General features: G+C 39.2%; 1 protein-coding gene across 2 annotated transcripts in view; it reads left to right on the top strand.

Annotated features, from left to right (window-relative positions):
* The window catches only part of NAV3 (neuron navigator 3), a gene marked incomplete at both ends in the record, with an annotated part of 256,615 nt that overhangs the window by 125,193 nt on the left and 108,427 nt on the right, over positions 1 to 22,995 (top strand). For both annotated transcript variants that reach the window (XM_082281105.1, XM_082281104.1), the window contains 2 exons: positions 2,246 to 3,281; positions 11,180 to 11,295. In XM_082281105.1, the coding sequence (XP_082137231.1) occupies positions 2,246 to 3,281; positions 11,180 to 11,295 (1,152 nt within the window). The remainder of the gene's footprint in view (positions 1 to 2,245; positions 3,282 to 11,179; positions 11,296 to 22,995) is intronic.

The raw sequence follows: 22,995 nt of genomic DNA, 5'->3' as shown, positions 1-22,995 counted from the left end.
CCCAGTCGTCTCTTCTGGAGGCTGAACAGGCCCAACTCTCCCACTCTATTCTTGTAAGAAAGATGCTCCAGTCCCTTCATCAACCTTTTTTGCCCATGTAGCGCTGTGGCATTTGCATACCAGGCTGAAGAGCACACAAAAAACCCTGGGCAGATGGAATTATATAGCATCTATAAAGGTGGAGGTGATTGGCTTAATGGAACTAGTTGTTAATAGGGTTAAACAAGTAAAAATGTTACATGTTGTCATGTTACTTTTGCTCAGATTTTTTTTTTATATTTTTGAACTAGAACTTCTTAATGCTATCCAGAGCAGTAAATTTTGCTATGTTTGCATTCTCTTGTTAAAGGAAAACCAGCTTCCCTTTCAGTATTCTTAAAATTCTGCCTTTCTTGAATGCATTAGCAGCCTTCACACTTCCAGATGGGTAGTTGAATCTTTACTTGAGGTTTAGGACTGAGACTGCAAAAATGGAAATGATGCATAATTTCATACTCTGTGCTGAAGGGACAAATGTCCTCAGCGTTCTAAGATCTGATTCAGACAGGGGAGCCCCAAGGTATGACATACTATGTGTGTATGCTAGGCATCAAGCACTCCTTTTGTCATTACACAGACTGTATTTGCACTGCATGTTTCATGGGCTTTTTGTAGTACAGAATTCAGTATACTATAGGCAGGCTTACATCTAAATCACTGACAGTCTCAATGCTGAATGGCAAGACAAGATAGCTCCACTAAAAGAAAATACATCAGCTGCTGAAATAGCTATGTACCACATGATTTGATTGCCATTACCACTCCATTTCTCTGGTGCTCCAGGAGTGATGGTGTTTATACATCAGATATGTCTTGGGAATCTGAACTTCATACAGAAGATCTTAACCCTTTCATTCATTGGTTTGTTTTGCTTAATAAGGCTAGATGATGAAAATCACACCTATTTACTGGCATCATTTGATTATTGCAGAGGGAGCCTTGTTCTCATTCATTCTGAAGATTCACTGAAGTCCTGGGTGACATAAATGTAGTGAATGTGCCAGAGCCTTCTGTACCTACCTGAGTTCAGACCCAAACCAACTATCATTGCTGTACCCGTGCAGATGATATATCACTATAACTTTCAAGTACTGACACCAGTGAAATTGTTGGAAAATTTTTTCCCACCTATGAAGGTGTACTGGGATAAATTCCTGAAGTGAGCTGCTAAATATTGTTAACAGTACTTAAAACTAAAAAATGTATAGTCACCTGTCTTTTTTGCTTTTATGAATATTGATTTTATCCATTTAATTTCAGTATTACTCAGTCCTCCTCCTTTTCCCCAAAACCTTGGTTTTCTAGCACTAAACATCAAACCCATCTTTGTCCAGTTTTAGTTTTCTGCTGGAATTGTAGCATTCTTTTTTTCTTCTATGTCTCAGTGTTTTGTTATCAACAGGTGATTGGAAGAATTTCTTCATTACATATTAAAAGTAAAATCTTAAACTGGAAGGTTTGATTTTTATAATGAAATTGATGTAATGAAGGTGTTTCTGAGGCTTTCTTGGGCTTGTGGAAGTATTAAACCATACCATCATAATGGAGGATGTTGCGGTGGCAAAGTCCACTTTACACTCCCCATGTTGCTTTGAAAGTGGTCTCTCAGTAAACCTCTGTGCTATAAAGTTCTCCCTTTACCAAGATTCCACAGGTTACTGACTCTCTCCCCCCTCTCGTCCCTTCTCCCATTGGCCCCTGTTGTGTCACTCACCCTTGCCTCTGCCCCCTAGCCCTCAGACCATTGGCTTCTGATGCTGTGCCCGGCTCTGGGACCCTTAGAGAGAAAACCACACTCAGGTTTCGTTCTTGGTTCTTTGTCCCTGCTTCCTTCGAGTGTGTTGGACCCCTGTCACTACTTTGTCTCCGGTTCGTGCACAGACTGTGTGTGTGTGAGTGGCTGTTCGCAACCACCTGCGAAGGTGAGATTGTGTGCAGGCGTGGGTGCTGGCAGAGCGCTGCCTAAACGTCTCCACAAGGGACCCTGTGGAAAAAACGCGGCATCGATCCACCAAAGCCCTCTTTCCACAGGAGGAAAGATAGGTGTTTTCTGTTAGCATCCTTCATGTTCTATGCACATATAAATTATGTTTATTATAGATCACATGTAAGTGTGTCTTAAATGCCAGGGGAGTAGGACATCACCTTCAAGCAGGTGATGGAAGAGTAACTATACCATTATGGTTTTTTTCTGTTTTTTAAGCAGATTCACCAAAAGGCCCTCACCCCTCTGCAGGCATGAATGGAAATGTGCAGCATCCCACCAGCACCGGGCAGCAGCCGGTCTCTGCCATACCCTCTCCAAGTGCCAGCAAGCCTTGGCGCAGCAAATCCATGAATGTCAAACACAGTGCGACCTCTACCATGCTGTCTGTGAAGCAGCCCAGTCCCGCAACCTCCCCTACTCCAACTTCAGACAGGCTCAAGCCACCCCCTTCTGAAGGCGTTAAGCCCCCTTCTTCTGGTCAAAAATCTATGCTGGAAAAATTCAAGCTGGTTAATGCTAGGACTGCTCTGAGACCTCCTTTGTCACTGAGCTCAGGACCCAGTGACAGTGGGAGAGAGGATGACAACTTTTCAGAGTGTGGTGAAATGGATGTCTTAAGTGGTGGGGTGAACGGCGGCGGCTCCACAAGTAGCAGTCCCAAAGTATCACCGAAGTTAACCCCTCCGAAAGCTGGCAGCAAAAATCTCAGCAATAAAAAGTCTTTGCTACAGCCAAAGGACAAAGAGGAAAAGAACAGGGACAAAAACAAAGTTTGCACTGAGAAAGCAGTCAAGGAAGAGAAGGATCAGGTCACTGAATCATCTACAAAGAAGAGCTCAAAAATTGCAAGCTTAATCCCAAAGGGAAGCAAGACAACAGCAGCCAAGAAAGAAAATTTAGTATCATCTTCTAGTGGGATCCCAAAACCTGGATCAAAGGTGCCAACAGCAAAGCAGAGCACTTCCTCCGCATGCACAGGGAGTAAGGAGGTTGAAAAACTGAGGACTACAAAAGGAAACCAGTCCCAATCAACACCAAAATCTCAGCTTAGTGAGAAGGCTTCTCCTTCCTCTGGTCTTGCTTCTTCTGAAGGGAAAGAACCAAGTGCTGCTCTCACCCCAGGATCCTCTGCAGCTCTGTCAGCCTCGATGGCTGCAGGCAGTGGCCAGGGCACAGGAAATGGTGTAGTCCAGCTTCCTCAGCAACAGCAATACAGCCACCCCAACACTGCCACGGTAGCTCCTTTCATTTATAGGTAAGATCATGGAGGAAAATTGGGTTTGTGCTGCCATTTAGGAAAGAGAGCTAAAAGGGATAAAGTAATGGCGGATCACGCTGTTATCCACCAGTTTCTGTCACAGCATCATGCCAATGTTTTCCTAATATTATTTTTTAATTAGTATTAGTGTATGAACAATTTTGTACAAGAGCTCTGAGTCTTTACCTTGTACAAAAGCAATCCACTGCAAATATTTGCCATTTTAAATTCAGGGTGTTTTGATTAGAAATACAGATCATATGGTACATTCTTTGTGCTGCTTTTGAAAGGTCACGGCTGAGTCAGGTTTCTAGTGTGAATATTCTTGTTTGCATTCTAAGAACCTAAACATTTATTTGCTGATATTAGATAATATTTGCTTAGAACTCACCGTTCTCCTAAAAGATCATAAAATAAACTCTTGTTGTTTTCAGAATGTGTAGCAGTACTGGTGGATAGCTGAAGAAAAACCATACACAAACTTTTACAAGTATTCAAAAATATTTCAACAGTTTGTGTAGACAGAAAATGTTGGTGTTTGCAGTTCTTTTCCTGTTTAGTTTTCTACATGAGTTAGGTGTAGATCAGCTTCCTGGAGGCAGTTAATTTTTACAGGCAATAGTAAGTCTTCAGATGGCCAAGGCTCTGGAAAAGAATGAACAGTTAAATGTATCAACATTTCTCTGAATTTATTTTGTTATATGATAGAGCAGTTGAGGAGAAGCTGGGAGATTTCATTGTTGTACAACTCAGAAGATAGAAAAAGTGTAGAAAGATTGACAGGGTGATTTGAATAATGTTTTCAGATGTCAGATGTCAGAGCTGTTGGAGGGCTTTAGCTACAGTTGTGGGTAAATTTAACATCTGATAAAATGACAAATACATTACTAAGCAAAATACACTGCCAGTTTTTGTTAGTGAGTAGTACTCTGGATAATCTTGGCTAAAGATTAAAGAGGTGATGAAGTAGGCTCTGAGGAAGTACATATATCATTACACACAACTAAACATAGCTTCAAAACCAATTTGGATGACTGATAAGTTCAGGAAACCATATGGGAGGAAGAAAAGGCTCAGTATGGGTTATACTTATTCTAATATGAAGTGAAGCCTCTTGAGCTTCAATTAGATGTATCAGTGGATGCACTTAATATGCATGTGACTATCTGGAATAACCTCAGTGATGCAGAGGATTTGTAGTGTGGTACAAGGGACAGCCTGCATATGTGTTAGGGTGCATATATAAGGAGAGAGAAAAAGGAGCTATGCTTTGCCTTCAGATGTGTGTGCTCTTTAATGGCTATTTTACTACATATTGATGCCATTTCATTGCGTGATAGAGATGTCTTAGTGTTGTTTTAAGCTTCGTCTTGAAGCAAACTGTATTCTGAATTTTAAAGGGTGATAGAAGTATGCATCTTCCAGTAAAATTCGTTACTAATAATTGTCTCTTTGCTTCAAACAAACAGCAAAGGAGACCGTATTTGAAGTTAAATCTCACATGAAAATAAAATTCTCAGAGCCAGTGTCTGATCTCAAAAAATGCCACAAACCCAGAGTAAAGACTGACTTTGATCAGGTTGCTTCAGTATGTATCTCTCTAACTCTGTGCAGAATCTGACTCAAAAATACACAGTAACTAAATTTCTCAACAATCTCGAGGGCTTTGTAATACCACACAATGATTTCACAGAAAAATATAAATATAACCAAGGATAAAATATCCAAATTTTCAAAGTTGGCATATTTATTTCTATGGATATATGGTAAGTGGAAATGAGCAAGAGCTGGGGTACTATATTTACATTTTTTGTTCTTCAACGTAATTGTTTTCAAAGCAGTTACCACAATTAATACACAGAATATTCAGGTGTGCTTTTTAAGAGTTGTATATGAGCTAGTAAACAATGATTACCATTTAGACTAACAGGGTTTTTTGCCAGCTACAAGGAATATCTAGGCTCTGTGAGTTTGTACTGCAGTCCTTGTAAAAAATGTCAATAAAATTTAGTAAAAATACAGTGTTTTTTATCCAGAGTTCCTCAGAATCTTGTAATATACTTGTGTTATCTATTTAGACTGCTAGCACAAGCATAAGTAAGCTAGTGCTTTCTCTGATTTGCTGCTGATACCTGCAGATACCACATATTTTGAATTTTTTTTTTGTTAACCAAAAGGATAGATTTGAGGAAAAGGAAGATTTGTAAGGAAAAGGAAGTATTCCAAGGAGTTTTTTTGAGATTGCCATGTATTTTCTTTAAGTAAGTAAAGCAAACCTGAAAGAGTTATTAACAGCCATGTTTTCAAGAAGTCTATATTTTTATTAATGGACAGTAGAGAGAAAATACTGTTTTACTGGGAGGTTCTCAAGTGGCATATTGCACTACTCAGCTTTGCAGTCTTGGTCCTTTGCCCCATCTGATATCACATTGTATTTTTATTCCTCTTAAACACCTGACATCAAAATTCATATGGGATTATTACTTCTCTTCAAAGATTAGCAGCAACAGTCAGAGTTGCATTTGAGATAATTTAAATGAGTATAATTTAAATTCTTCCATCCTGCCAGAAAGTGATCATTTATTTTCAAATGTGGCTGTGAATATATTATTTACAGTCCCGTATGTGTCCCCTCTGAAGTTGACTGCAGGGTCCAACTGATACATGATTGAAGTAGATGTAATTTATTTGCCAGAAAGCTTGATAAGAGAGATACAGTAGGAAGGCATAAGAGACCATATAATTGTTTAAAGTACACCAGCCACTGCTTAAAATTACACGTTCTTCTACTTAGACAGAATTGTAGGAGGATGGAAATTGTGCCATTTTCCTGCGTCCCTTAAACTTGTATTGAAATTAGCCTTAGAATTTAGCTGTGTTCCTAGTAGTGCTTAAATTTCAAATGGAGAAGAGTAACCCAGAAGTTTAGTACCTAGTAGGCTACAGTGAAAATGGGAGGAAAAAGGTACATTAATGAAAACAAAACAAGAAATCCTTCTGAATTTCAGAAGGAGAACATTGGGTTATAACTGGATGCATGTATTGCACTTCAGCTTTATTTTACTGACTCCTCCAGTAACCAGTGTGAGAGCTTAGTAGGTCTCTTTTCCATGGCTGAAATACAGAATCTGAAGCTCTCAAATCCCAGGGGCTGTAGTGCTCAGGAATTGCTTACTGCCTTAAATGCTGAAAGTATAGAAATTGCTGCCGAGAATTAGCTGACCACTCATTATCCTGAGCTGCACTTCTGTGTTCTGCATTGCTTAAATTTCCATTTTCCATCTGAATTTTAGTTTGATGATAACAACATCTGGGAGAAGTTTCAACAGTGTCTGAATTGCAGTCTTGCAGAGATATTATAGTAGTAGTAGTGTTAATGCTGGACTACAAACACCAATTTGGCACTTCTTTTGTCCCTGCAGAGTAAGAAACTGGTACCTTCATCTACCTAATAGGTTGGTGTAGGTAAGATGTTGCCAGGCTCTTCTCTGAAATGCAGGGTGAGAGGATAAGAGGTAACAGATGCAAGTTACAGCAGGGAGGTGCTCGTTGAAAGTTAGAAAAATATGGTTTTACCTTGAGGTTGGTGAAATACTTGGTGCAGGCTGTGGAGCAAGGTGGAATCTCTGTCCTTGGGCATGTCCAAGATCCAGCAAATCAAGGCTCTGAGCAACTTAATGTAACCAGACCTGCTTTAAGAAAGTCATTGGACCAGATGGCAACTAGAACATCTTTCTGACCTAAATTACTTAATGATTCTGTAAGGACTAAAGTATTCAATAGATAGGGCAGAAAAAGGAAATATCAGTGTAATAAATAAGCATGTTACTGGTTAGTAAAATTTTCCTCCCAACTCCTTCATTACATGGTGATTTACACAATTCTTTTACTAGGCCATAGCTTCAAGGGTGTGCAGGAGCTTCAGAGAAGTGACAGATAGGAAGGAGGATATAATCTGGTTGAATCTCTGGAATCACAATGAAATGCAGCTCCAGATGCCTGTTCAGGATGTCTTCATACAGGCTTAGGGAAAAAAAAATATATACTACTCTTCAAGGATCCTGCAAACAGAGCATGTGCAGGGTTCCTTGAAGCCACATTTATCCAGTTTTAATGACCAGAAGCTACTTCTGTGTCAATGATTGTGGAGTTGAAACTAAGTTTACAGTAAAAAATATTCCATCAGTTAATTGTGTTTGTTAATAATAGATTATGCTGCTAAACATACTTTCTTCAATAAAGTGAGGACTCAAAGTCATACTGCAGTGCTTTATTGATTCCTGTTATTTACATTGCTGCTGTGAAAATAAAGCAACAATCACTACCAAAGTTTTGCAGTTGTAGGTAGTGCTAAACATTGTCACTCACCAGTTTTACTTGTAACAAATACATGGTCTTTAGAAAAATCCTCCCATTTTTCCATGATTGATTTTCAAGTAATTGTGCAAGAAAAGTTTCCATTGTAGAGGTTTTAGTTTAAGAGATGGGAAGAAGCATAATAAGTGAAGAAATCATTATAAACACATATTTGATTAATGCTGAGTTAAAAGATTAGCTTGATAAATCATCTGCGTTCTGTTTATGGTCTGAAGTTCTTCTTTTGAATTGCTGTACAGACAGTGTGGCTTTATTCCTTTGACTAAACAGTAAAATGCAGCATAAAAGACCAAAAGAAATATTCTGTTCAGGCTTCTGTAACTGGCAGCCCTACAAACCCTTTCATAAACCAACTAAATTTAAACTGGTTAAAACCCACTACTACAATGGGAAGGTTCCTGCAGAAACTCACTCATAACATTTTTAGAAATTGTTTGCGTCCTACATGATAATGTTGCATCCATTTATTACTTTATTGATATTGTCCTTTGACTTAAAAAGGTGTTTTCCCTCTCTTTGATTGCTCTTTTTAAATATGTGAGGCAATAATCCCATCCCCTTCCTTCTCTTTTGTGAGGCTAGACCAAATCAACTCTTTCTGGTTTTGTTTTCTGTTTTTTTTTAAGAAGGGTTTCTTCTTCCCCATGAGCATCCTAGTAGCCCTTCCTTGCATCTGTTCCCAATTTAACTCACAATTCTTGAACATGGGTGATTGAACTGCTCATATTGCAGATGTGGTCCTGCCAGTCTGTTACACTGACAGTGATACACATTCAAGACAGCTGCATTTCAAAGAGATGTTGGAAAAATGCCATCATATTCATCTGATATCTTTTGGAATGTCAGCTTAAAAGCAAACAAATCTTTGATGTTATCTCTGTTTATCTAAGGTTGGCTATTTTGTTAGAGACAGGAAATGACTGACTGCGTTAGAGACCACTTATTAAGTAGTGTTTCAAATTCTGTTCTTAATTACCCTGTACAGGCTCATTTTAATCAGAATGAATGAGCTTGTGCAGGTCTGATTGAAAGAAGGATTTGTCCCATTAAGTGAGTTTGATACTCTTACAAATAGGTAGCATGTAACTCAGTGGGTTGGGGATAAATATATTCTCTGATTGCCATGATTAAAATAGAAACAGATTGTCTTGTTTTCATGAAGGTTTCCTAAATTAACCTTCACTGTAGATGCACTGCACTGGAAGAAATATCACTGGGCTGGCTTTAACTAAACTGAAATTCTTTTCCCTTTTCTTGATATCAAGAGAGATGCAAGAATTTAATTATTTTTAAGGCAGTGGGTTGTGAATAGAGGATAGAGGATCATTCATTAAGGCCAGTGTGCAAGGTTAATGAGAAGATCACTTAATTTGCTGTTTACTTTCTTTGAGCTTAATCTGTGCTGTACTCCTGCAGAGATCACTTGAGTCATTCACAGGATTAATATGACCCACAGAAAGGCAGTAAAGCCAAAAGTATAGGAGAAGTTGAACCTCACAATTTCATTTCCTGTTTTTCAAAAATTAGAAGAGGCATTTACATGCTTGGTCCAATGTCAAAACCCATAACAGGCCCACAGCAACACAACTTGAAGTTTTAGATACCCATGTGTGCACCTGGGCCTCCTTGTTCCCCAAGACCCCCAAAATCATACACGATTTTACTTGGAAGTCTTTCATCCCTAGGCTAATCTTTCACCACTCTCAGTGCCTCTGGGCTAAGCTTGACTCCAGAGAAAATCAGGGCCTTGGCCATCATGCATGAAAAGGCTGGTCTGGTGTGGAAGTGCTGGCAGCCAGCAAGCCCCTGGAGACCTTCTGGAAAAAGAGCTTGTGAGAGACCTGCTCCCTGCTCCCTCCTTGGGGTATCTCCATCACAGCTGCCCAAGGGCTGGTGCTTTCTAGTCCATCTGTACCAGAACAAATAACCAGTTTTCTCAAGTAAGCAGAACTTAGGTTGCTGTGAAATCCATTGTCCTCCATAAGATTTCTGTTGTTTCCTCAGACAATTAAAATTTTGAAGATTTAAAGCCCTTTGGGAAAGCAAGCAGGACTGTGGAATTTCAGTGTGTTCACTGCAGAAGGATAGAGTGAGCTTTTTTTTTTACTTGAGGCTCTTCTCTCAAGCATCAAATGTAAAACTACATTCAAGGTTGGCAGGACATGGTTAACCTTGCAGTATGTGCCGAGCTTGTGTTTCCAGTGTGTGTGACAGACAAGTACCAAAACTAGTTTTTATAGAGCAGTTGTCTGTTTCCAGCATCTCAAAAGTACAAAAATTGATAAGAAAGGCAATGCATCTGATCAGGCGTAATTTGTATTTCTATTTCCGAGTTGAATGGTCTGTTTCCTCATCTACTGTCATGAATTACTGAAAAAATCTATTTAGTAAGTAACTTTAAAGAAAATATTAACTGGAAATTTATTTCATAAAATAAGTTGCTATAAAATTATTTTGAGAGATAAGTAACTGTTTTTATGAGTTTTATTTATAAAATACAGATTCTTTGCACAGTTAAATGTTTCTGTTTTCAGTTTAGTTAGTCATTGGAAACACTCTATGGTAAATTTTGAAAATTGAACTATAAATGTCCCATTTTAAAACTAGGATATAAATATTTCACCAGTCTTTTAATAAATCAGAGAAAGGACTGCTATTCATGTCAGGAAACCTGGAAGAACTTAAGCTCTAAATGAAGATCTTTTAAAATTTTATTTCCAAAAGTGGCTGTTATGTCTTTAGATGTATTCTTTTACTGTATACACATGGTGGTACATGCTGCTATTTGATGACATCATAGTTCAGTAGTTCCAGTGTAAAATACATACTACAGCTGTTCCTTAAGAAGAGGCAATAAGTGTGTGAGGTACTTTTTATTTTAATCAATGTGCTCATGTATTTATTGCTATTTACCTTCATACAACAGAAAGTAACTCTACTCAATAAAGCATTCCCATTATAATTTATCATTGATATTCAAAGAAAGACACCCTCAAAGAAAATAAGAGCTATTTGTCAGAAAGTTAATAGAAAAACTTGTATTATCCCATTCCCTGGAGTTATATAAGGGGCATTATCAAAACAAGCTGCACACAGATTTAAATATCTGGGCCATATTTCCATCCAGCCTTGCATAAGCTTTTTCCCACATGGCCTTTCTCACTTAATATTTCATCAATTACAAGTTTTTATTTCCTTTATGTATGTGCAGGGGTGTGACTTAACCAATGTAAATGGATTCTGACTAGATCTGGTTGAGAAATCCTACAAAAAAATAAGTGGGGGAAAAAATGGCTTCAAATTTCACAGCTACAAGTTGTTCCTGCAGAGAGAGAGAGAGAAACCCTAGTTGCTTGTACATTTGTGTAGCTGGACTTACACTAGCATAATAAGAATGTGACAAAAATGATATTTTCACCCTATAGTGGTATGATTCTAGATGGAGCTGCAAGTAGTACTTTTTTCTATGAATACATGAATGATAGATAATAATAATCTATCTTTTTGCTTGATTTCAGAACTCTCTCAGAAAATGACAGTACCTCTTTACCACCTGCTGACTCCTGTACCAGTCCTACTAAAATGGATTTGTCATTTAGTAAGACTGCCAAACAGTGCCTAGAGGAGATATCTGGTGAGTAACAGTAAGTCAGGAGAAGACTGTGAACTTCTTTATTTACGTCTGTTTCTTACCAGGAGCTTTGTGATGGGTTGAAATAATACTTCTGACCTCTAATCATGAGTGATATTAAATACACAGAAAATTTAGGTCATGCATATTTAGTGCTTCAAATCCATGGTTATCTATTTGAACTGGTTCCTTCTGTTAAAATACCCTCTTTGTCATTTTTCAGAAACTGTGCTTTCACAAGACAGGGTTTCATGTAATTGTTATTTTATTTAATCATACTGAATGTTCCAAGAGGAGCAGTGGAAAGTCAACTTCAGAATGTTTAACACTCTCATTTAATGACATCAAATTAAATCATAACTTCAGAACTGAGATATAAATTGCATAAGATATATGTTGCTTTTATAAATGAATCTGTATTGAGAAAACAAGCAAGTCCTTACTATTGTACCTGACTTATAAGCTGCTGCTAGAGCTAAGCTGCTAAAGGTTGTGTTCTGGAATTCCTTGCAAACATGGATTAAAGTCCTTACTAGGTTACAGTGGTGAAGGGATGGGCTATTTTACTCGTATTGGAATAATTCCTTTGAAGTCAAAAGAGCAATGCTGAGTTACATCAGCACAGGATCTGGCCATGACTGCCTATGGATGCAAAAAGCAAAGTGTGCCACCATCTCAGCAAGACTAAATTGCACTGCAAGGTTGTGTACAAGTTGTTCCAAAGGGACTCTTTGCAAGAGCTGTTACTTGGGCGTTTCAGGATTTATTTTTGCTGTTGCCTTGTTTTGGTTTTCATTATCATCCTTACTCTTACAATTTTACAAAAGGTGATATCCTATCCCACTGGTTTTACCTATAGTTTTGCCCTTTTACTCCAAACTTTTAACATATAAATGGATTTGTAATGAGTCATGTGGTTCTTCTCACACAGGATATAACTCACTTAAAGCACTAATTTGACACATCAGTCTAAAATTATCTCTCTGCCAGAAGGGAAATCAGATGCCCAAGCTTTATGGGGACTGTCTTGACATTTAGCTGACTCATACTGAAAAAGGTTTTGTCCTGGTTTGTCTCAGCCCCTTTGGAAGTTTTCTAACATCCTTTATTTGCACAGCCAGCTTCTGTGATAAATATGTCACTCTGAAGCATGGTGTAATGTTCCTTGGAGGTGATGCATACCTGTAAAAGTATAAAATTGTTTTTAATTACTTGAGAAATTGGACTCCTTTGTCTAACATACATAAAGAGTTTAATTGAAACATTTGCCACAAATCAAAATATGCTTCAAGGAATCATCCAGAGACATGCTAGAAAAATCCCAAGCAATTCAATACTTGCTGAAATGATCAAACAGAATATCATATCTGATGGCCTTTTACTGTTTTGAACAGCATCAAAAAGAAAAAAATTACAGAAAGAAAACTAGACACCAGAGATGTTCCTAATCTGATTATTTAGACTCTGGTGTTAGCCCTTGATTGGCCTAACAGGCTGTAAAGCAGAACCACTGGGAAAATGTGGTCAGTGATTTGCTGTGTACGTAGGGAAACAGAGGTGTGTCATTTGTATTTAACTGTTAGCAGCAAAAGGAATAAACAGATCAAGTACTGTATTTGCTGAATAATTAATTGTCTGCATGGGTGAACTATCACCAAGTCATTCATGATGCTGTTATTGAATCTGCATGGATAAAAGCTCATGTGATATTTGCTTAGAGGAGTATTCCATGATGGATTAGCCATGAGAAGGGACAATGGCATTCTTTTACTTAAGAGCATCTTTATTCTGGTAAGATCAAGGGATTACACCAGTAGTAGAAAAGAGATAGGCAAGGTCAATTTCTGTGGTCTGGTCACTTATTTTCAGGGTATTAAGCAATGAATCCAGTTTCTTTCATTTTGATATTACCTTCTTCCTAAAATCATCAACTGTTGCTATTGATGGGCATCACCTTGATATTACCTTGATCTTCTTTTGAAGCCTGGTAGCCACTAAACCAGCACAATATGTTTGTAAATAGTAAGGATCAGTAAGGATAATGCAAAAGAGTGAACATCTGTGGAAATCACTAAACAGCTTGGAGGAGTGCATTCATAAAGCACTGTCCTACCAGTTTTTTGTTCCTGCTTCATTAATCATTATTATTTTTAAAGTGCCACATATTTAGAATTAAGGCTGACATGCTCAGGACTAGAATATCTTGGCCAATATTGTTGTAAAAACTGTTTCTCTACCTTCTGAATATTTACACATTCCTGTTTGTTATTGCATCTTGGCTGAAGATTACTGCTCCCATAACCAGCTAAGCTGACCGTATTAAAACTCCTAATCCACTTTGGAGCAATATCAACCAAATGAACCTAAACTGATGCTTTTAAGCATGTCTGGTTCAAGACTTCTCCATAATATAAGCAAAAGTTGGATGCAGAAAAAATAATCTCAAAAATTATTTAGGAGTGGTTGGCCAGGCACCACTCCTTATATAGTTCAGGAACCAAACCCAAGTTAATTTCCTTGCTGTAGTGGTAAAAAGTCATTGCTCTGCTTTCTTTGTCCAGCAAGGCAGTTCACATCCTTTTGCTACCATCTCAGCAGTGGTGATGGGAAAGTAGAAAGTAAAGCAACAATATATAGAGGTTGTTTCCAGCTCCTCTGTTGTGTCTTCTTCATCCAAGGGAGCTGGTTAGCTTTATAGCCTCTCCTGTCTTCCAACTCAGAGCTGGTGAAAGGTAAAATCAGAGCTCAAGCCGCTTGTATCCTACTCACTACTTCACAAGAGATTACTTGGTTTTACCTGCACAGCCATGAGAAGAGAATAGTGCTGGAAGGCAAGGGAGGTGGGGAGGCTGGTGTAGGCATGGACTCACAAGTGTGGCCCTGATAAACTGGACACCCTCTTTATTTTTATGTTGTCATCAATAATCTGCTGCTCTTGGTGAATATATACATGGCTTATGCCTAAAACCAGTTCTGCATCTTGGTAGAGCCATTGTAAATTTGTTCCTATGTCTCTGGTGGGATTTTGTTCTAGATGTGATCTGAAGTGCTTGAGACTTTTCCATACTTAATTTTTTCCCTTTTGAATATTCCACAGCTCATCAGAGCAGCCCCAGGTGTTTCCACAGTGCACATGCAGATCAGCTGTAGAGCACGTGCAGAGCAGTTTTCAGGCTTATGCATGCCTTGAATCCCCTCTGTGTGCACAGCACCAGTGACACATGTACTCCCACTGAATGAGCCCTGTTTGTAGGCATCAGACACCTGTGGAGTGGTTCTGGTGTGTTCTGTGTATGGTAGGCTTGTTGCTCACGTGGCACACAGGTGTACAGACCTCTGTCTGGGAAATCTCAGACAGAGGTCTGGGAGACCTAAATAAGGAGCAATTCTGCATTCAAGTATGAACACAATTTCTTGCATGAACTTCATGTACCAATTGCCTCAACAAGGCTACTCAGTATCTATCCACTTGGTTTCTGTTCTGCAAAACTGCAATATACCTTTATAAACAGGATTATAAAATGAGAATGAAAAGAAAGGCTAATAAAATAGTCCAATCTGGTTGTTGTTATTCATGATATGGCTGGGAACAAGTTGTTCAGACTTTCTTAACAAGTATTTCTTCTTAAAGTAGCTGTGACATTTATCACTTTCTGCAGTAAGTTTATTGGAGAAGGATGTCAGTAAGTTAATTAGTTAATAATCCATTGTAAACTGTACATGCTGGTAAACTACAAAGTATTATTTTATTATATCAGTGATAGCATTTGGCTTTAACAAGGGCTGGCATGTTCAAAGAGCTTAATGCGAAGTGTTTGGTGAAGTAATTATTCATGAATTTATAAATATTGACTAATTATTAAAAATCTGAGGGATGAAGCAGAAATGAAACAGTACTTTTAAAAGTTATAGGCCTATCTCAATGTCAGGATTAGCATAAAAACATTCAAATTTTAATATTTTATGTTTATTGTGCTTATTTTTTTGCTCTGTGAAAGAAATAGCTAATTAATACATTCAGGAATAGTTTACTTTTTTTTTCAAGTAAGCTTAGCTGAAGAGATTCATGATCTTATGCATTTCCAGATATATTACATAATTCATTTTTAGGGTTTTAAACTACCCATTGAGACTTCAAAGAAAGTCTTATCTGACAGCTAAATTTGCCCAAAGATTTTTAGTTCTTAAAATAATTTTTATAATTCCTGTTATGGCAGAGACAGTAAATACAAAGTAGTATGTTTCGCTGACTGTGATGGCTTCAGGAAGTTCCCTAAGCTGTTCTTGATGTAAACATATTCCTGCTTCATGGGTGGAGAACACACTGAATTGCAAGGTAGTTGGGGAATAATGCTGTCTTGACATTTGCTCTCCTCTTGTCTCCTATACTTTCTTCTAGCTTAGAAAGATGTATTTTTTTGTTGCTATATCTCAACATTTTAAAATGGAGAGGCAAGCTTTAGAAAGTTATTTTTCAATCAATAAACCTGAGAATTTTCCACATTGCAATTTTATGTTTTGTCAAATGACACCCTGTAGAGAGATGTTGTAAAGTACAAGGATAAATCCGGTGTTCTTTCTATGAGCACTTGGTCCAAGATAAATAGGTATCTGTTGTATCTGAGGATGATCACAGTGGCATGTCTACCAAGTGAGGCAATAGGATTAATGGGAGAAAAGTTCATATAACTTTATAATTAAGAGATGTAGTAAAATGTTCGTACACAGGAAGGCTGAATGAAGGTTGTGTGATTAGCCTCAGTACATCTCTATAAAAGCCTTTGATTCATTGTGTTTTTAATGTATTTTGAAATGAGGCAGGTGAATGCTGCAGCTGCCAGCTACCCTCACCATGACTCTTACACAGTCCAGGCATCATTCCCTTTTCAGTATGATGGTCTGTGACCTGTGTGCTGCTGAAGCTGGGCTGCAATGAACAGCTCCGCTGGGAGATGGAACGGGTCAGCAGAAACACTGAGACCCACTGGGTTAGCCAGGATGCAGCTGTGCTGATGAGAGACACATCCAGCCTGGAGTTGTGTGGCACCTACTGCCAGCACCATATGTGAGGTTTGGTGTGCCTCATTGGGCGAACATTTTTTGTCCCCTGCCATAAATTCTTCCGCTCCCAGCCAGAAAGAGGACTGACTATACCTGTCCAATTCTGGCAGTCTTCTATCTGGTCTCCCATGTTGGAGCTGAGGAGCCATGCCATGCACTGCTTCCCTAGCAGAGCAATGCTGAGCACTAGGGGCATGCCCTGCCCGTGGGGCTTACTGAGGCCAGCTGCAGCTCTGCAGTAATGACTGCTGTATGTGACCATGCACACTGGGAGCGTGGATGGAGGCAGAGCAGGTACACATCTGCCCACAGCTGACCATGGAGACAAGTCACTGCCTGCAGACATTGGAGCATGAAAGAGCAGGTGGGGCAGTTACCATTCATGGATTTGGAATGTCAGGGAGAGATTCAGACTTGCTCTTTATGGTAGGAAAAGAGCCTGTTCTCTTGATTCCAAGACAATCTCCAGAAGAATTTTTACATCACAGGGCCAAATCATGGAATCACAGAATAGCCTTAGTTGGACCCAAAAGGATCATCAAGTCCAGCTCTTAAGTGAATGGCCCATACAGAAATAGGATCCATGACCCTGGCATTATTAGCACTGTGCTCTGACCAACTGAGCTAAAAATCACTATCCTTCCTGTTGATTCAAAACATAGCAACTGAGAATACCAATTTGAGTATAAATCTAGGATATAAAAGAAATTAATGTGAAAAGAGTGAGACTGCCCTTCATTTTTCAAATTCTCTGTTGTCAATACATCCCTGTGAGGTCTTTCTAACAACCACAGCTTAGTCAGGCATGTTGGACAGGTTGGGACAGCAGCATGGCACTGTCAGTGCACACCAGCACAGGAGTGTTCAGGCAGTGCTGGAGCTCTGGGACAACACCAGTACCACACCAGCTCTGAGATAACATCAGCACCCACACCACACTCGGCTCTGCTGCAGGCAGGCACCAGCACATTCATAAAACCCTTCTAAGTGCCCATATGTCACTGCAAGTGGCAAACCCTGGGAGTAAACACAGCAGTCTCATCTTTTGTTTCCATGCAGAAAAAGTGGCAGGTGTTTAATATTTGGGACAGTTTTGTACTCGGGCAGACAGACCATTTCTCTTGTCTTCTCTTTGATTGTGTGGGCTAGGTGGGGATGGGAGCGGTACCTCCTCTGGATGTGGAACATGTCTTTCTAGGAATTCGTCAGTGCTTTAATATGGAAAACCACCATTACTTTAGACTACTGATTTTTTTCTAGGTTATTCTGTGTTTCTGAGAGTTATCTAGGAAGAAATGTACCTTTCCTTTAAAATTTCCAAGAATTTTCCCCTGTGTATCTTCAAAGACTATAAACTGAACCAGTGAAAAGTAAGAAATACACTGAGGCTTCTGTTAACATCTGTTTATTCATACAGGAAATCTGTGAACAGCTTGTAATTCTTAGGGTGGCATTTTTAAAGGTTATTTGCCTGTCAAGGTTTCTCAGGTAGAGACTTGAGATGAGTGTATTTTCACACTGACAAAAGCTGTTTATTTTTATACAGCAGTTTCATTATTTGTAGATTTCTACTAATGTTTTGTGAAATTAATTTCCCCTAGATAAAAAGTTTGTATCTAAAAAAATTATAATTAAATTCAGCTATTTCTTTGTTCATCTGTCCATTTCTGGGACTAATATATTTTTCTTTGTGAGAAAAGGCATGCATTTAAACCAAAGTCTTCTTCCTCTCTGGATAATGAATTTAAAAATAGCATTCAAAATTGCTGAACTTAGTTCAGACACAATACCGATTTGCTTTATAAAAAAATTACTCTTCCATTAATAGGTTTTCTTCAGAATATTGTGAAACAATGATTTTTTTACAGCTTTTTAATTCTATACTAGCCTCTGAATCTCACAGAGGTGCAAACAGGGTAGCTTTCTAAGGAGAAAGAAATTAAATATTTCCTTTTATGAATCATCTTACCAGACAAATACTGTTCCGAGTCTTATCTTACGATTTTAAATGATATTTTTTTATTTAGGGCAGAAATTGCAAGACTGGCGGTCCTTTTGCAAGTCTGCTTTTAGCTTCCTGCATAGGGAGTAACAGGGATATGGAAGAAATAATTTTTCATCCTTACCTTTTGGGGAGAAAAATAGGATTTTACCATGAGCTAGATCAGTTACTGTAGCATCCCATTCAGGTGAAGCTGTGTCTTGAAACCTGTGGCACTGTAAAGTGGGCAGAGGCTTCTGTGTCTCCGGTTTAATTCACCAGGATGTTTGCTGCCATGGCAGCCAGCAGCATTCACTGCAGTAGCAGAGAAGAGTCATATATCTGGTAATGCAGGTTGAATACTAAAATGTAAGGAGGCTTGTGCTTCAGTGGTTAATTTTGGCTCTTTATTGAGCTCTGACGTGGAGGCTGTACTTGCAGTTCTGTGTCAGCCCATCTAAAGTGAAGAGCTGTGCACTAGAATCAGTCATGAGCTGGTGAGAGGGAGGGAAAAGCCCGAGACAGTACTTGTGCCTACTTTGGATTTCAGAAGGCAGCAGCTGTAGAAAGAGATGCAGGCCCACTGCTCCGATGAGACTGGTGATTGGATGGAGAGGGGAAAACACGGTTGGCTTTTGGGATTACTTCTGTGCTGGAGCAGAGTGTTTGATCAACTCTCTTCTGCTTGAGAGAAATCTAAGTGAAAATGACTGTAAGTACTGCAGATTAATGTGACGGACGAGAAGTGGCTTAGCAGAGACAGCAGCGTAATTTCAAAGAAGATGACTGTGCCTGTCTAGTCCCTTACAGTCCGTAGAGTGCATGTTTGAGCTGTGCTTTCACTGCGAGTGCAAGTATGTGCTACCTGGGGTGGGCAGCGTGCGGTGATGCAGGGAGCACCACCCGGACCTTTCAGGGGAATTGAGCTGCTGTCCATCTCAGAAATATGAAATCTAACTGAGGTAAAGCCCCAGCCGGAAAGATGCAGCGATCTGCTGAATTGTCAGTGTTTAAAGGCACAGAGGTTAGAAGAGGGTGTGTTCGTCTTCAGAAGCAGAAGTCTCTAACCAATCTCACGCTCATCAGTGAAGGGGAGAAGAGGCGATACTCATACAGGGAGAACTGGTTTGGAAACGCCTCCAAGTCCAGCCAGAGTTACCAACGGCGGGAGACAGAAGCTGGGTGCAGAGGCTCCCTCTCCAAGGCATTCTCTCAGTCAGTGCACTCTCTCTGCCACTCCAGCCTCACCACACCCCAAGCATTTCAGGGGATACCACCTGCTGGAAGCAGGACATCCAGGAGGTCAGGAGACCGGAGTACAGGTGAAGGCTTTCAGATTGACAATGAGGAGAGCAAAAAATCAGATGATGAAAATGCACCCTGTACATCCCATTTCCCCAGCAGGACCTGGGCAGAGGAGGAGGAGGAAGGGTGCTTGCGTGAAGGGACTGCACATCTGGATGAAGATGTCATAATAACAATGCTGGGTGACCTAGAACAGGTCCTTTACACTGATATTTTAGGTAAGTTAACTTTGGCTTGACATCAGGAAGGGCAGGAGGAGACCCAAGTGTTAGCAGATATCTGCATAGAGCAGATTTTTGATCTTGACAGTGATTTCCCGAGACAGAACTGGGTTTATTTGCAGTAGTATGCAAAAATAGGGTCTAGCCGTTTCTTCTTTGTTTGCTTACTATGACCTCTTAAGACTGTATGAAATGAAGACAAATGTCTAAATTGCTTTTGATGGGTGCAGGGGCAGCAACAGCCTGTGAATAACTGAGCATAGTTTGCTTAGCTTTTTGAAAAATAAGTGCTTAAATATTTTGAAATATTTAAGTGCTATTAGTTTATTCTTAAATTATTTTACTTTATTGACATTTTTTCTCATTAATTTGAAATTGATGTCTTGAATCCAGGATTTGGGTGGGACAAAAAATGTCTTGGCCTTCCTAAAAACTGTCCCTCCAGTATTTCTTCCCCCTTCCCTAACCCCCCTGCAGATAATTTCACCCCTACATGTAGAATTGTGAATGCCAGGGTTTCAGTTTAGCTTAAGTAGCCAGTTTTGTTATATCTGTGCATGCCAGTGAGTATTTGAAGTGCACAGCCATAGGTGCTTCAAAGGCTTCTGTGTAACTGGCTTTACTTTTCATCTCTCAGCCCTTTATAAGAGTGCTCAAAGTGTTCATTTCCAAAGCTTTGTTCTTCAGCCAGACAAATGGTTGAAATAGCTGCTTGCTTTTCAAAGGTTATATGCTATGTGTCCAGCCTGGAGCTTCTTGCTGGCAGATATGTTAGCCCTGATTGTGTTTAAACATTAAGGACAAAATTTTTGCTGTATATGTAGTGTAAAAAGCTGTCATCTCAACACAAGAAAGAAACAAGAATTCTCTTTGTATGCATACCTTTTATTACTTGATTGTACCAATAGGTTAAAAGGGCTTCTGCTAGAGATCAGAGGCTTGCTAGCACAGGAGACTGAGCTCTAACCTGCCTCTGCTCCTCTTCAGCTGTTTGTCACTGACAAATCCCTGTTCTCTTGTAAGCCTCAGTTTCCCCACTTGCAGAGTAAAACTGGTGCTTTCCTTTCTGAATTAAGTTAATATCTAATAGTGGACAATTCTCTGCAGAGATGCTTATTATTTGTAAATCATTTTATGCAAATCAGACAATTGGTGGAACTGTTATTCTCCCATTTGCTTTGGGCTGTGATTACATGTGCAGAAGAACAGAAATCATTATGAACAGTATTATTGAATGTGAAACTATGGGTGAGCCTCAGAAATGTGAATGTAAAAGTCTAACCCAGGTATCCAGTAGTTCCTATAAAATGTCTATTTTGATTTCCTGTGAATGTATCTCACACAGTGGAAGAAATGAATGTGTTTTCCAGAAATTTATTGAGGGAATAACGATTCACTGTTTATAGGCAAAAATTTGGGGACAGTCTTTTGGAATAATAATGTTTAAGATAAATGATGAAGCTACTAGTGATTGGAGCAAATGGCCTTTCTTGTAAGAGGAACAGACTTTTGACAGAAAGTTTCAGGGTACCCTGGTTTTAGTCTTATCCTAGTCTCCCCATGTGTGAGACAGAATGGCTTTTTTTTATTGTCCATACCAGAATCACTTGAGATAACAAGACAGGGAGCATTTCTGATATGTTAGGTCATGCAAATATGGCCAGACTATGATGGCAGTGCACCATAACATAAGAAACAAGGTATCCAGAGGAGTCTGGGATCCCTTTGAACCCAATCCTGATGCAATATGCACTATAGTGTCTCCACTAGCAGGCATGGTGTAGTTAGTTTTCAGAAAAATAAACATATTCAGCATCCCTATGGTCTTCTTTACAGAAGGAGGCTTGTAGATGGGGAGTCAGTATTGTTGTGAAAATGTAGGATCTTGTACTCAGTGCAGAAAATTTCTTCACTGTCATGTTCAACTATTTATACTTTCTGACTTGTTCATCCATGGTACAGCAGGATTCCAGTGATATGGCCTTTAGAGAAGGATGGAAAGAAAAAAGAAAAATTCCTTTAAAACCCCTATAACAGTTAGAGTGAGAATTTTTTGTAAAGTACTGTGTAGTATTTGAATATAATAAAACTTCAGTTTTAACTTTTTTTTTAGTAAAAACTGGTGGAAATGTTTTGAAATTACCCTCTGTGTCACTGAGAGATCAAAAGAGATTAGATCTCAAACTTTTCACCTCTGCAGGATAGAATAACCCCAATTTTATGGTATAATTTGTCTGAAAGTGAAATATTCTTCACTGTGAAAATATATTTTGGCAGCTTGCCATATATGTACCTTTTTATTTAATGTATTGCAATTATACCTCAAGGCTTTGTTATGTCATTTACTGTGCAGTACATATTAAAAAAGACAGTTGCTGTCATTTTTGCTGCAAGAATTTGCAGTGTTAACATACAGAAGAGGACAACTGACAAGGATAAACAAGGAAGGAAAAGGGCAAGGTCACTGTAGAATATGAATTGTATTCAGTTCCTCAAATAAATATAAAGGTGAAGTATTGTTTTGACTCTAATTCTGCCTGCATAGACCCTGGAATTGGTCTTTCTGTTTATATAGAAAATTTTCTCATGCCAACAAGCTACTCTTTCACCTCTGGTTCAAGGCAGGGCAGGTAACAGTTCTGGGATCTTCCCCATATAGGTATTGTGGCAGGAATATAACGTGCTCCTGGAAGTCAATTTGAATGCGCTTGGCAGAGCGGGGAAGGCAAAGGGCAGTGACAGTGAGGAACTGAGTGCACCACAACTGCCTGGAGGCAGGCATGGACAGTGTGCCTGGAAATTGTCTGGGCTTTGAAAAGCAATCTCAGTCTAACAAGACATAAATGTCTTCAGCATGAGCTGAAGCATGAGCCCTTTTGCCTCACAGGAATCTCCAGGGTGGTGCAGAAACTTCTGCAAAGAGTTCATGGGATCCATGGGTACATTGATTGCCAATGCTTTATCAAACACATCTAGCTTGAAACACAGGAACAGCTGTAGTTTCAGTGACTGAACATTTGCCTCCTGCAAGGTACTACATGTAAAAATGTACACAGGTGGTTTCTTTTATGGAACTAAATATTGTGAACAGACATGGCCTTGGGGTGTGGCTCGAGGAGAGAGAGTTTGGCAGCA

Source organism: Coloeus monedula (genome assembly GCF_965178545.1).
Source record: "Coloeus monedula genome assembly, chromosome: 4".
Lineage (NCBI taxonomy): Eukaryota > Metazoa > Chordata > Aves > Passeriformes > Corvidae > Coloeus > Coloeus monedula.
This window is presented reverse-complemented; position numbering and strand designations above follow the sequence as displayed.